Genomic DNA, 13867 nt, shown 5'->3' with positions numbered 1-13867 from the left:
GGAAATTTAGGAAAACTAGGGCTTAGAAAAGAACCTAAACGCCCTCAGAGAGGAAAGAAAACAGGCGGCACGTGTGAGCCAGGAGCTTGCTGCATCCAGCGCGTGAGACTGGAGGGTAACACGGAGGCTCCCAAATCCCAGGGGGTGACACCCAGTCTGAACTTCCAGTCAGAGGGCCTCGAACACGTAAGCCCGACACCCTAAACATCACCACCCACTAACTCCGTCTCGGGAAGCTGTTAACAAGTACAGTTTACCCCAGGAAGCAAACTAAAGAAGAGGAAGAAGCCGTCACAGGATACGGACAGTGGAGCTACCAGTGTGGGGATGGAGGGTCCAGGAACTGTTACAGCGGAAGTTCCCTTCCTCCCAGTGTTTCCTTTGGTGGAGACGCCGTCTTCCTTTCAGTTCTGCCCTGAGTGCAGCAAGTCTCTCTGGGGTAGGGTGTGCTTCCTGGGGGCCGGCTGTGACTCACTGCTGCTTCCCACTGGGTGAGCAGTTCTAATTCTGCAATCAGGAATGAGGAACCCCCAGCTCAGAGTTAAAAATGACACTACTTTATGAGTAATGAAAGTGACAGCTTGGTGTCTCTCTACTGGCTCTTCTATTTCTCAAATAAGCCAGGTCTTGGCAAGCAAACCGGAAAGACCAGGACCATCCGCAGGGCTCTAGGGCTGACCATGTGACTGCTGCCGCCTCCGGCCCTGGGGTGGCACTCTCTGCTGTGGCCCATGAGGGCAGCGCTCTGACTCTGGAAGGTGACCAGCTGTCTCACAGCCACAGTGCTTTTTCAGCCCAGGGCTGCTCCGTAGAGGCAGGGCTAACTGCATGTCAGGCCTTAGGAAGAGGCAGCATGTGGGCCTCACCTGTCTGGAACAGCCCCTGGCTTTAAGCAGGGTCGGTGGCTGCTATCTCATCCCAAACTAAGTGCAGCTTCTCTTGAGCACTCACGGCTCAGTCAAAGTCTCCACTTTCGAGAAGAGTCCTCCCATAATTCAGCCTGTGGTCACGGAGGCGTTCTGCCAGGTCTGCGGGAGAACTCTGACCTCCCAGGCTAACAGGTTGTGGGAGGAGGTGTTGAACCTGGCAGTGTCACCTAGGCAGGAGGTAGTAGAGTCTCAGAAGCACAGGCGCTGGTCCGTATAAATAAAGCCTCTTGGAATACAGCCATATCCATTTATTCACTCTTTTCTGTGGCTGCCTTCATGCTACTTCAGAGTTGAGTTGTTTCTACAGACCTTACAACCTGAAAAGCCTATTTATTTATTCCCTGACTGTTCATAAAGTCTGCCAACTCGTCTACATAAATATTCGTATCTTCTCCATCTTTTTTTATTTTTTAAAGAGATGCCAGTCTCGCTGGGTCACAAAGGCTGGAGTGCACTTACTCTTCTCAGGCGTGATCATAGCACAGTAGAGCCAAACTCCTGGACTCAAGACATCCTCCCACCTCAGCCTCCCAGGTAGCTGGGACTACAGACATGTCGCCATGCCTGGATCTTCTCCACCTTTGAAAAATAATCTTGACTCTACTTTTTCCTTTAGCTACCACTTTATCCATCCATCCATCCATCCATCCATCCATCCATCCATCCATTCTATTCCATTTCTCAAAACAAGGTTTTTTTTTGTTTCGTTTTGTTTAAGTGGCTGGTCACGTGGAGCAGAAAGACTGAAGAAGGAAGGAAGAAACCCTGATATTGTGACCAATTAGGTGTAAACACTGCTGCACCTGACTAGCCACAGAAATAGTGTCTTCTATAATCCTAGCACTATCTTAGCACTTTGGGAGGCCAAGGCAGGCACATTGCCTGAGCTCAAGAGTTCAAGACCAGCCTGGCCAACAATGGTAAAAACCCCATCCCTTCTACAAATACAAAAAATTAGCTAGGCATGAAATTAGCTAGGCATGGTGATGTGCCCCTGTAGTCCCAGCTACTCGGGAGGCTGAGGCACGAGAATTGCTTGAACCCAGGAGGCAGTGGTTGCAGTGAGCCAAGATCATGCCACTGCACTCCAGCCTAGGTGACAGAGACACTGTCTCAAAAAAAAAAAAAAAAAAAAAAATTGTCTCAATGTGTTTTTAAAAATTTGTTTCTTTAAATAAAAATAGAGATGGGGCCAGGTGCAGTGGCACACACCTGTAATCCCAGCACTCTGGGAGGCCAAGGTGGGTGGATCATCTGAGGTCAGGAGTTTGAGACCAGCCTGGCCAACATGGTGAAACCCCCATCTCTACTAAAAATACAAAAATAAGCTGGGTGTGACAATGCATGTCTGTAATCCCAGCTACTCAGGAGGCTGAGGCAGGAGAATCGCTTGAACCCGGGAGGCAGAGGCTGCAGTGAGCCAAGGTTGCGCCCTTGCACTCCAGCCTGGGCGACAGAGCCAGGTTCCGTCTCAAAAATAAATAAATGAAGACAGGGTCTCACTATATTGCCCAGGCTGGTCTTCAAATCCTGGTCTTAAGTGATCCTCCCACCTCAGCCTCCCAAAGTGCTGAGATTCTAGTGTGAGCCACTGCACCTAACTTTAATGTTTTTTATACAAGTGATATGTGCACATGCTTTAGAAATTCAGACAGATGTCAGGGCTGGTGAGGAAAGGCCCCCCAACATTCCAAGTCACGATCCTCAGAGGAAAACTCAGACACGTGTCAGGGCTGGTGAGGAAAGGTCCCCCAACATCCCAAGTCACAATCCTCAGAGGAAAACTCAGACACATGTCAGGGCTGGTGAGGAAAGGTCCCCCAACATCCCAAGTCACGATCCTCAGAGGAAAACTCAGACACATGACAGGGCTGGTGAGGAAAGGCCCCCCCACATCCCAAGTCATGACCCTCAGAGGCAATCACCGGATTCTTTCAGCAGTTTTGGACAATGTTAATCTCCATGTTTCTAAATAATACACACATACATTTCTTCTTTCCTCATCAAGTTTAGATATTATGAATTAACTTCCTACAACGGAAGGCAAAGCTTTCCCCACCACCCAACTTCCCTCTCCCTTTCCCTCCTCCAAAGTTATAGGGTAATGTAAATGGATATCCTGTGTTTACCTCATAGGAGTAAGTTAAGCACTGCTTATAGCTGAGCTGGTTTGTTTATTCAGAGCATCTCTGCTTACTTATATAAGTCTCCCCCAAGTTCATAGTCCTCTTGTTCTGTCTGCTTGGTTCTGTACTTATCTACTACTGATCTCTCCCAAACTCTTGAGATTCTCCTGGGTCATTGACGCTACTGGGGTATTCCTGTCCTGATCCAGAAGACCCATCCCCACTCTCCAGCCCCCATACCTGACTCTCGGCTCTAATTTGTCACCAAACTGGGCCACATTTGGGAGTGGGAAGAATGGGGGTTATCAACAGTGATGCGGACACAGCAAGTGTGACCAGCACACCAGAGACCATAGCAGCTGCTGGCTATAGCCACCCCACCATAAGCCCTCAGCTCCTTGCCAGCAAGTCCCCGCTCAGGCTGGAACTCTCCTCCCCATGCCAGCTCAGCTCGCCTTGTCTGAGAGGACCTGCCTGACCACTCTTGACCACCCCCTGCCACAGGGACACCCTGGGTCCCTATCCTGCTTTATTTTCCTTCTAAGACAAAAGCCAGCAAAGAATTTCTGTAAATGGCCAGACAGAAATTATTTCTGATGGCCCCTGCTAGAGCTGCTCAACACTGCATGAGATGTGGATGAGTGTGGCTGTGTCTAACCAGACTTCCATTGGTGGACACTGAAATGTGAATTTCATGTCTTTTTCACACATGTAACAAAACATTCTTCCTTTGATTTTTTTCCCCCCAACCATTTAAAAAGGTAAAATCGGGAAGTTCCGGGCCGAGCTTCTGATGCCAACGAGTCTCATAAGGTGCGGCTGGAAACTGGGGACATGGCAGCATACGGCCCAGCGCTCTGCCTCTTCGACATGGATGGGACCCTCACCGCTCCGCGGCAGAAAATTACCAAAAAAATGGATGACTTCTTGCAAAAATTAGGCAGAAGATCAAAATCGGAGTGGTAGGCGGGTCGGACTTTGAGAAAGTACAAGAGCAACTGGGAAATGATGTGCTTGAAAAATATGATTATGTGTTTCCAGAAAATGGCTTGGTAGTATACAAAGATGGGAAACTCTTATGTAAACAAAATATTCAAAGTCATCTGGGTGAGGCCCTAATCCAAGATTTAATCAACTATTGTCTGAGCTACATTGCAAAAATTAAACTCCCAAAGAAGAGGGGTACTTTCATTGAATTCCGAAATGGGATGTTAAATGTGTCCCCTATTTGAAGAAGCTGCAGCCAAGAACGCATTGAGTTCTACGAACTTGATAAAAAAGAAAATATAAGACAAAAGTTTGTAGCAGATCTACAGAAAGAGTTCGCGGGAAAAGGCCTCACATTTTCCACAGGAGGCCAGATCAGCTTTGATGTCTTTCCTGATGGATGGGACAAGAGATACTGCCTGCGACGTGTGGAAAATGACAGTTATAGGACCATTCATTTCTTTGGAGACAAAACCATGCCAGGTGGCAACGACCATGAGATCGTCACAGACCCCAGGACCGTGGGCCACCCCGTGATGGCGCCTGAGGACACACGCAGAATCTGCTGCGAAGAGCTCTTCTGACGCCGGAGCAGGAGTGGGGGTTCCTGGCTGACAAGGCAATGTGGGGCATTCCGTGGCCAGAGCCGAGGGCCCGCCCACATGTGCTCACCCACCAACAGCCAGCCCAGCCAGGCTATGCGCCCTGTGCCAGGCACATGCAGTCTGGACCTCCACCCCTGACATGCCATGCCTCCACCTCCAGTGCCAGAGGCTTCCAGAAGGAAGGAGAAAATATTTGTCAAGAATGGCTCAGAAGAACACCTCCCACAAAAGGTCTTCCCCACCGACCCCCAGCCCCCTAGTCTAATACCCACCTAACACACGCAATCACATAGTTTTGGGGAAATTTCCCCATCATCCTAGGATGATACAGAAAGAAAAAATGTGCCTGGACCCTCCCTCTTGGTGGTTCTTTTGAAAACATAAATGGTTTTTATTTTTTTTTTTGAGACAGAGTCTCGCTCTGTCGCCTAGGCTGGAGTGCAGTGGTACAATCTTGGCTCACTGCAGCCTCTGCCTCCCGGTTCAAGCGATTCTGTCTTGGCCTCCTGAGTAGCTGGGATTACAGGTGTGTGCCACCACACGCAGCTAATTTTCTTGTATTTTTAGTAGAGACAGGGTTTCACCATGTTGGCCAGGATGGTCTTGATCGCTTGACCTTATGATCTGCCCACCTCGGCCTCCCAAAGTACTGGGATTGCAGGTGTGAGCCACTGTGCCCAGCCCTTAAGAGGTTTTAATGGACCCCTGCGTCAGCATCAGAAATGGAGATTTGGAACTGAGAAACAAGGACAGGCCATCTGCAGTGACCCACCCCAGGATGAAGTTTACAAACACCTGCTGCCTGTGCGTTGCCTTGATGGGGGCAGTGAGCAGGACAGGGTGACGCCCGGGGACTAAATGCACTTTGTTTTCCCATGTTTGAGTCTGAGGCCTGCTTGTCAGATAGCTGGCCAAGTGGCAGCAGACCCCAGGGAGTTTGCACCTCAGCTGGCCCAGATTTGGGCTGGCTCTGTACTCATTGCACTTGGAATAGCCGGGTTGCTTCTCTGTCTCTGAGATGGGAGGCAGTGGGAACCAGCAGCCCCGCTGGAGAACTGGCACTGGCAGAACAGTCCTTCCCCAGGGGGCCAGTTCTCACCCAGGTCCAGAGAAACTAATGTGGTATGTCAGACTTCACCAAAAGGACCTTCTGGTTGGCTCTGGCTGGCTTCCCAGAGGCCTTCGTCTCTAGTTTCCCAGGGATCGATCAAGAGCCTAGCCAGGAAACAGGAAAAGGAGCTGCTTTTCTGTCTGCGCCCACCCAGGCCCTCACCCAGACTTGACAACCGAGGCAGGTGGATCACAAGGTCAAGAGATCGAGACCATCCTGGTCAACATGGTGAAACCCGTCTCTACTAAAAATACAAAAATTAGCTGGGCGTGGTGGTGCGCACCTGTAGTCCCAGCTACTTAAGAGGCTGAGACAGGAGAATTGTTTGAACCCAGGCAGCAGAGGTTGCAGTGAGCCAAGATCACGCCACTGCACTCCAGCCTGGTGCCTGATGACAGAACAAGACTTTGTCTCAAAAAAAAAAAAAAAAAAAAAAAAAAATTCTTTTTTTTGTTTTAATAGAGAGAGGGTCTCGCTAGGTTGCCCACTTTGGGGGGCTGAGGTGGGTGGATTCATTGAGCTCCTGGTCTCAAATTCCTAGGCTCAATTAATCCACCCACCTCAGCCCCCCAAAGTGCTGGGATTACAGGTGTGAGCCACTGCACCCAACCTTCAAACTCTAAAACATCATACCCCATAGGAATGCCCTCCTCACTTCTCAGATGGAGTGGATTTTTAAGGCTTGCTTCTTCCCCAGAAAGCCCCAAGTCTTGCCATCCTCAGACACTGCCTGCAGCATCCCCACAGTACTGCCTGGCATACTGGCCCATCAAAGCTTTGGTACATACTTGAAGCGGACCTTCTCCTCCATGTCCAGGGGTGGATCCTGTGTGATGAGGCTCACCAGCTCCTCCATGCACTGCTGCCTGCACAGGAAGTCCAGCAGCTTCTGGTTCTGAGCCTTACACTCCTGCAAGATGTCATCTTCATCCATTAACTCCTGCAGCGTCACATGCTCCTTGTCCAGCAGCTTGTCAACATGGGATGTGGTGTTCAAGTCAAACTTCCAGAACATCGTGATGGCCACGGAGCTGCAAGTGAGGGCAACGGGGTCATTTCTCACCTCCGCAAATCCACCCTCAGCAATACTAGTCCCCAGTCCCAGAAGTCCAGCCCCAGCATGAACACACAAGATTCCCAGAGCACAGGATGGTGGTAGCTCTCCCCAGTAACCATTCTCATCAGACAGCTCCAGGTTGGAGTCACAAAGTTAGCACAGTCTTGGCAGCTACTCAGCAGCTCTGAGGCTGCATCCCCCAGCTCCAGGACCTGCCTCTCCAGGTTCTCTTCTGGGCTGACCCCTTCTCCCTTGCCCTCCTTCCCCACACTGCCCCCATCCACCAGAGTGCTCCATACGCCCCTCAATGCTCTTGCTTGCTCTGCAGTTGTTGGGCAAAAGCATCCAGGTGTCTCCCGTGTCTCAGGGATGCCTTCCATCCTAAGTGAACACTGGACATCTCCCCACCAAAAGTCACATGTTCATTTGTGAGCAAACTCAGCAAGTCAAACTTAAGACAGCTGATGCTGCTTGGCCCTGAGCTCACTCCTCTGCCACCTCCCAGCCACCCAGCCCCTCCACTCATTGTCCTCATCTTGTCGAATCACACTCAGGGTTATCTCTGAAGCAGGCACCTCCTCCTGCATACACCAACTAGACACAAGGTCTTGCCATAGCCACCTGAGGAATCACCGATCCAGTCCCTCCTCTGCTTCTCAAACATCCCAGCTCTGGCTGCCTTTGCCTGGACACACGAGATTTGTCCTCCCTAGGGCCACACATGTCATTCCGTGAGCCAGGGATGGTCAGCAACAAAGTTTTCACCATTGTGATAGAGAAAACATAAAGCCTACATCTTTAACAAAGTTCAAACTTTATTGTGAGTTTATAAATCTTTTCAATGTTACATGAAATATTATTTTTAAAATTATATTAAGAGTAGATGGGATTTATCTTACCTAATATTTTTACTTAGAAAAAGAAAAGGCTGACCACAGATAAAAATGCCCAGGTGTGTCTGTCCGTAAAGCCTGTGCTGCCCTAGGACCCCTGACATGGGAGCCTCTGCCATCCAGTCATATTCCCACAGCCTCTGGTTTGCACTGTTTCATTCATTTTTTTCTTCAGTATTGCCCATGTAATCCACACCCACAGTCTGTGCTGTTTCAAACTCGACGTGTGCACATCCTCTCTTCTCAGCTTCAAAACCTCTCCTGGCCTCAGAGGCCTACTAGGCTGCTTTCTACAGAATGCCTCCAGGTCCTCTGGGCATCTCCTGGGTACTACTGGACCCCACCCGCACTACAAAGACACTGAACTTTTCTTCCCACACAAACTGCACTTTCCCACTTGTATCCTTCTGTACAGGCTCCCCAGCTGCAGCTAAGGGTGAGGCCCTGCAGCCCCCAACCTATACATACCACTCCGGTGGGCACTTCTCATGGACTTAGATATGAAGAGCCCAGAGGTGGAGCTCTTAAGACCTCAAAATGGGACTGCTTTGACTTTCAGCACAAGGGACTTCATATATACACTGATACTACATTCACTTTTGATTTGGGGGTGGGGAAGTTTCTCATATATATATATATATATATATATATATATATATATATATATTTTTTTTTTTTTTGGGTAGAGACAGGAATTCACTATGTTGCCCAACTGCTGAGCTCAATTGCTCTGCCTGCCTTGGCTTCCCAAAGTGCCAGGATTATAGGCATTGAGCCACCAAGCCTGGCCTGCATTCAGTTTTCCTTCTGAGTCTTAAGATCTTCCTTATGCTTCTTGTAAGGGGAATGGATACTTATGAGTGGTAGCAGCAAACTTCAGAGGACCAGAAATAATGATTCCTAAAAGCACTTTCAGGAAAAGACAGCTGCCTCCACACACGTACTGGATGCCCCTCTCTCCTAAATGCACTACCGGATGTCTCACATGCTGGATGACACACAATCCAGAGAAGGAATTGAATCCACCTTGCCAATGCTTTTCTTTTTTTCCCCAAAATCAGAACTTGCAAGAGAGGACAGTTAGAGGCGCCTTTTGGGCAGTTCTGTTTCTAGCCACAGAATGGTAGAAGGCTGGGTGGATCACAAGAGACCATCAACCAAATAGGTCTTAAACTTTTCTAGCGGAATCATTTAAAACGACTGGATTAATCCAAAAGACCAAAAATAAAAACAAAAATACAAGGAGATAAGCAACAAAAACAGATGAGACAGAAGAAAAATAGCAAGATACCAGACACAAATTCAACCATTTCAGTAAGTGCATTAAATGCAAATAATCATTTCAATTAGACAAACATTGTCAGACTGGATTTTATTTTTAGAGATAGTGTTTTGTCATGTTGCCCAGGCTGGAGTGCAGTCTAACAATCAGCTCACTGTGGGCTCAAGCAGTCCTCCCATCTCAGCCTCCCAAGCAGCTAGGAGTACAACCAAGCACCACCATGACCAGCTAATGTTTAAATATTTTGTAGAGATGGAGTCACACTATCTTGCCCAGGCTGGTCTTGAACTTTTGGCCTCAAGTGCCTTGGCCTCTCAAAGTGTCAGGATTACAGATGTGAGCCACTGCATCCGCCTGAATTTTTTTTTTTTTTTTTTTTGAGACGCAGTCTCACGGTATCACCCAGGCTGAAGTGCAATTGCGCGATCTCAGCTCACCGCAACCTCCACCTCCTGGGTTCAAGCGATTCCCCTGCCTCAGTCTCCCGAAAGCTGGGATTACAGGCGTGTGTCAACACGCCCAGCTAATTTTTTGTCTTCTTAGTAGAGATGGGGTTTCACCATGTTGGTCATGCGGGTCTCGAACTCCTGATCTCGTGATCTGTCTGCTTCAGCCTCCCAAAATGCTGGGATTACAGGTGTGAGCCACCACATCTGACCCTAAATTTCTTTTTTTTTTTTTTTTTGGAGACGGAGTTTCGCTCTTGTTACCCAGGCTGGAGTGCAATGGCGCAATCTCGGCTCACCGCAACCTCCGCCTCCTGGGCTCAGGCAATTCTCCTGCCTCAGCCTCCTGAGTAGCTGGGATTACAGGCACGCGCCACCACGCCCAGCTAGTGTTTTGTATTTTTAGTAGAGACGGGGTTTCACCATGTTGACCAGGATGGTCTCGATCTCACGACCTCGTGATCCACTCGCCTCGGCCTCCCAAAGTGCTGGGATTACAGGCTTGAGCCACTGCGCCCGGCCTAAATTTCTTTTATTATGTTGCCACATACATAGGATTGTTACGTCTTTTTTTTTTTGAGACAGTTTCACTCTTGTTGCCCAGGCTGGAGGGCAATAGTGCAACCGCAGCTCACTGCAACCTCTGCCTGCCAGGTTCAAGCGATTCTCCTGCCTCAGCCTCCCAAGTAGCTAGGATTATAGGCATGTGCCACCACACCTGGCTAATTTTTTGTTTTTAGTAGAGACGGGGTTTCACCATGTTGGTCAGGCTGTCTTCAACTCCTGACCTCGTGATCTGTCCGCCTTGGCTTCCCAAAGTTCTGGGATTACAGGTGTGAACCACCACACCTAGCCTGTTATGTCTTGATTAATTATTTGATCATTTTGAAATGCCCTTCATTGTCTCCAGCAATATACCTTGTTTTGAAGTCTGCTGTGCCTGATATTCACATAGTACATCCTTCTTATGATTCATGTTTGGTATATCCTTTAACATCCTTTTACTTTCAACCTACTTGTTGAAACGTTTAAAATGTTTCTCTTGAGAAGCAGCATATGGGCCAGGCATGGAGGCTCATGCCTATAATCCCAGCACTTTGGTAGGCTGAGGTGGGTGGATCACCTGAGGTCAGGAGTTTGAGATCAACCTGACCAACATAGTGAAATCCGGACTCTACTAAAAATACAAAAATTAGCCAGGAGTGTTGGCAGGCACCTGTAATCCCAGCTACTGGGGAGGCTGAAGCAGGAGAACTGCCTGAACCCGGGAGGTGGAGGTTGTAGTGCGCCAAGATAGCACCACCGCACTCCAGCCTGGGTGACAGTGTAAGATTCCATCTCAAAAAAAAAAAAAGAAAAAAATCTCTATATAACAAGAACATGTCTATGTTTCTATCAACTCTCCCCATATTCTAAGAAACACTAAAAAATGATCACATCAGGCTGGCATGGTGGCTAATATCTGTAATCCCAGCACTCTGCAGGTCCAAGGCAGGCAGATCACTCGAGGTCAGGAGTTTGAGACCAGCCTAGCCAACCCCATCTCTACTAAAAATACAAAACTTAGCCAGGCATGGTGGCACACACCTGTAATCCCAACTACTCAAGAGGGTGAGGCAGGAGAATCACTGGAACCCAGGAGGTAGAGGCTGCAGTGAGCAGAGATCTTGCCACTGCACCCGGGACTGGGTAACAGAGCAAGATTCCATCTCAAAAAAAAAAAAAAAAAAAAAGATCACATCAGAGGCATCCTTTAAGAGTTCACTGCAATGGCACTGGTTTAGTTACAGCTAATTTCACTGTCAAAGAAACTGTTATAAACTGACTCCAGAACATTTACTCAGTAATAATTGCAAATTTTTCTCCTACCTGCGCAACTACACCCTATCCTCCAGAGACACTAGCATCTTCCTGGTTAGCCCCCACCTACAGGGAAGGCCTTAAATTTCCTTCCCTCATGACCTCAGGGTCAGTACTGGCAGTATCTTCAGAACAAACAACTGGTTCATGGCCTAGCTTGTTGATTTAAGACATTTCTGGCGCCGGGCGCGGTGGCTCAAGCCTGTAATCCCAGCACTTTGGGAGGCCGAGGCGGGTGGATCACGAGGTCGAGAGATCGAGACCATCCTGGTCAACATGGTGAAACCCCGTCTCTACCAAAAATACAAAAAATTAGCTGGGCATGGTGGTGCGTGCCTGTAATCCCAGCTACTCAGGAGGCTGAGGCAGGAGAATTACCTGACCCCAGGAGGCGGAGGTTGCGGTGAGCCGAGATCGCGCCATTGCACTCCAGCCTGGGTAACAAGGGCGAAACTCCGTCTCAAAAAAAAAAAAAAAAAAAAAAAAAAAAAAAAAAAAGACATTTCTGGTTACACCTGGAGTATCAACCGAGCATAAGGGCTCTTCTCACATCCTGACACCCCATCCTCAGGAGTCCATCTGGGATGTCAAGCACAGTATATGCAACCTCTTCTAGATGCTTACCCAATGCTAAGTGAAAGGAACTTGAAGTTCAGCTTCTTTACTTTTTTCAGGATGGCATATCCATCAAACAGAAGGTAGATTTCAAACAGAAGTGTTGCCCATATGATCATATAGTTCCATGAAAGAGCCCTTTAAAAAAGAACATTCTGTGATAGAGACTGTTGCTAAGAGAAAATTAGAATCTGAAATGCCCTATTACCTGTCTGGCCACAAACGGGTTTTTTTGTTTGTTTGTTTTTAATTTATGGATATTTTTGAGGCAGGGCCCTGCTTTGTGAGCCAGGCTGGAGTACAGAGGCCTGAAAACACAGTCACTGCAGCCTTGAATTCCTGGGCTCAAGCAATCCTCCTGCTTCAGCCTCCCAAAGTGCTGAGATTTTAGGCATAAGCCACCTTGTCCAGCGTTTTGGCTTTTTTTTTAAAGATAGGGTCTCGCTCTGTTACCAAGGCTAGAGTGCAGTGGTGGGATTCTGGCAGACTGCAGCCTCAACTTCCCAGGCTTCAGTGATCCTCCCACTTCAGCCCCCCAAGCTGGGAGTATAGGCACGTACCACCCCACCCAGCTAATTTTTGCACTTTTTTTTTGTAGAGACGAAGTTTTGCCATATTACCTAAGCTGGTCTGTTTTAAATCCTAAACTACTTTTTTTTTTTTTTTGTAGAGACCAGGTCTTGCCATGTTGCCCAGGCTGGTCTTGAACACCTGGGCTCAAGCAATCCCACACCTGCCTCAGCCTCTCAAGATGCTGGGATTATAGCATGAGCCACTAGTGCCCAGCCACCATTTTTTTCTTTTAAAGATTATGATCAAAGTCCTAGCTCTGTGGTGTGAACTGAGGCCAGTTACATGATCTCTCAGGCCTTGATTTCCTCACCTAAAAAATGCAGCAATAAACACCCCCTGTGGTGAGGATTACTGAGTTATTCCACATAAAGGACCGAGCACGGTTCCCAGCACATTTCATTATCAGGACCCTCAGTGTAAAGAGATGGAGACAGCAATTGGTCACTGTGCTCACAGAGGCCACGCTCCGTGATGGCAACCAGTGCCCTTATACCTCTCTTCCCTCTTCCATCTTCGGGGCATTGCACTGGCAGCTCAACTCGAACGTGGTGGGAGTATTAATACCATGGAAATCAGCAAGTGTTACAAACCAGGAGGTTTTATCCTCCCCCAGGAAGCCCGTTGTTAAACATTTACCAACATTCCACTGGACAGGCTGAATGCTTGATTTCCATTTGGCCTGAAAAGAAACGCCAATGTGACCCCATGAAACATAATGAATATTTTTACAATCAAGGAACAAACAAGACTATGTCTATCCTGGGCATAGTCCACTGGGAAAAAGACCAGGAAAAAAAAGTCTAACTTTAAAAAGCAGGTGGAGTGGGGCAAACAGGTTCAGTAAAAATCCAAAATCAGAAGTGAAAAGAAGCCAGGCACAGCTCATGCTTGTAATCCCAACAATTCAGGAGGCCAAGGCAGGAGATTCGCTGGAGCCCAGGAGTTCAGGACAAGCCTGGGCAACATAGTGAGACCCCACCTCTACAAAAACAAATTTTTTTTTAATTAGCTGGGCATGGTGGTGTGTGCCTATAGTCTCAGCTACTTGGGAGGCTGAGACAGGACGATCACTTGAGCCCAGGAGGTTGAGACTGCAGTGAGCTATGATCGTACTCTTTCACTCCAGCCTCGGTGACAGAGCAAGACCCTGTCTCAAAAATAAATAAATAATTTTAATACATAAGTAAAGTTCTCAAAGGCTGCTTCTTCCCAAAAACAGTCATAAGGTACCACAGAAGAGCAAAGCAGATAGGAAGAGAGGCCCTGGATCCACACCCTCCACCTGTGACTCCAGGCAGGTGTCGGAGAAACTCTACTTGTCCCGTTTCCAGTCTCCCTTTCTTCAATGGAACAGATGTCAGCTGGGTACAAAGCCACCCTCCC

General features: G+C 48.2%; 1 protein-coding gene and 1 pseudogene across 7 annotated transcripts in view; one reads left to right on the top strand and one right to left on the bottom strand.

The window, feature by feature from the left end:
* PPP6R2 (protein phosphatase 6 regulatory subunit 2) overlaps positions 1-13867 on the bottom strand; it is a 99044-nt gene that overhangs the window by 41145 nt on the left and 44032 nt on the right. For 5 of the 7 annotated variants that reach the window (XM_039463285.2, XM_039463284.2, XM_074391323.1 and 2 more), the window contains 2 exons: positions 11921-12049; positions 6547-6789 (listed from right to left, as the gene is read on the bottom strand). In XM_039463285.2, the coding sequence (XP_039319219.2) occupies positions 6547-6789; positions 11921-12030 (353 nt within the window). In that variant the 5' untranslated portion in view covers positions 12031-12049. Of the gene's footprint in view, positions 1-6546; positions 6790-11920; positions 12050-13867 lie in introns of those variants that run through there. The other 2 variants (XM_039463288.2, XM_074391326.1) reach the window with 2 other exon arrangements.
* On the top strand, positions 3877-4626 carry LOC101041985 (phosphomannomutase 2-like; annotated as a pseudogene).

Source organism: Saimiri boliviensis, chromosome 21 (genome assembly GCF_048565385.1).
Source record: "Saimiri boliviensis isolate mSaiBol1 chromosome 21, mSaiBol1.pri, whole genome shotgun sequence".
Taxonomy (NCBI): domain Eukaryota; kingdom Metazoa; phylum Chordata; class Mammalia; order Primates; family Cebidae; genus Saimiri; species Saimiri boliviensis.
Note: the sequence above shows the minus strand (reverse complement) of the source record. Positions and strands in the feature narration are given on the sequence as shown.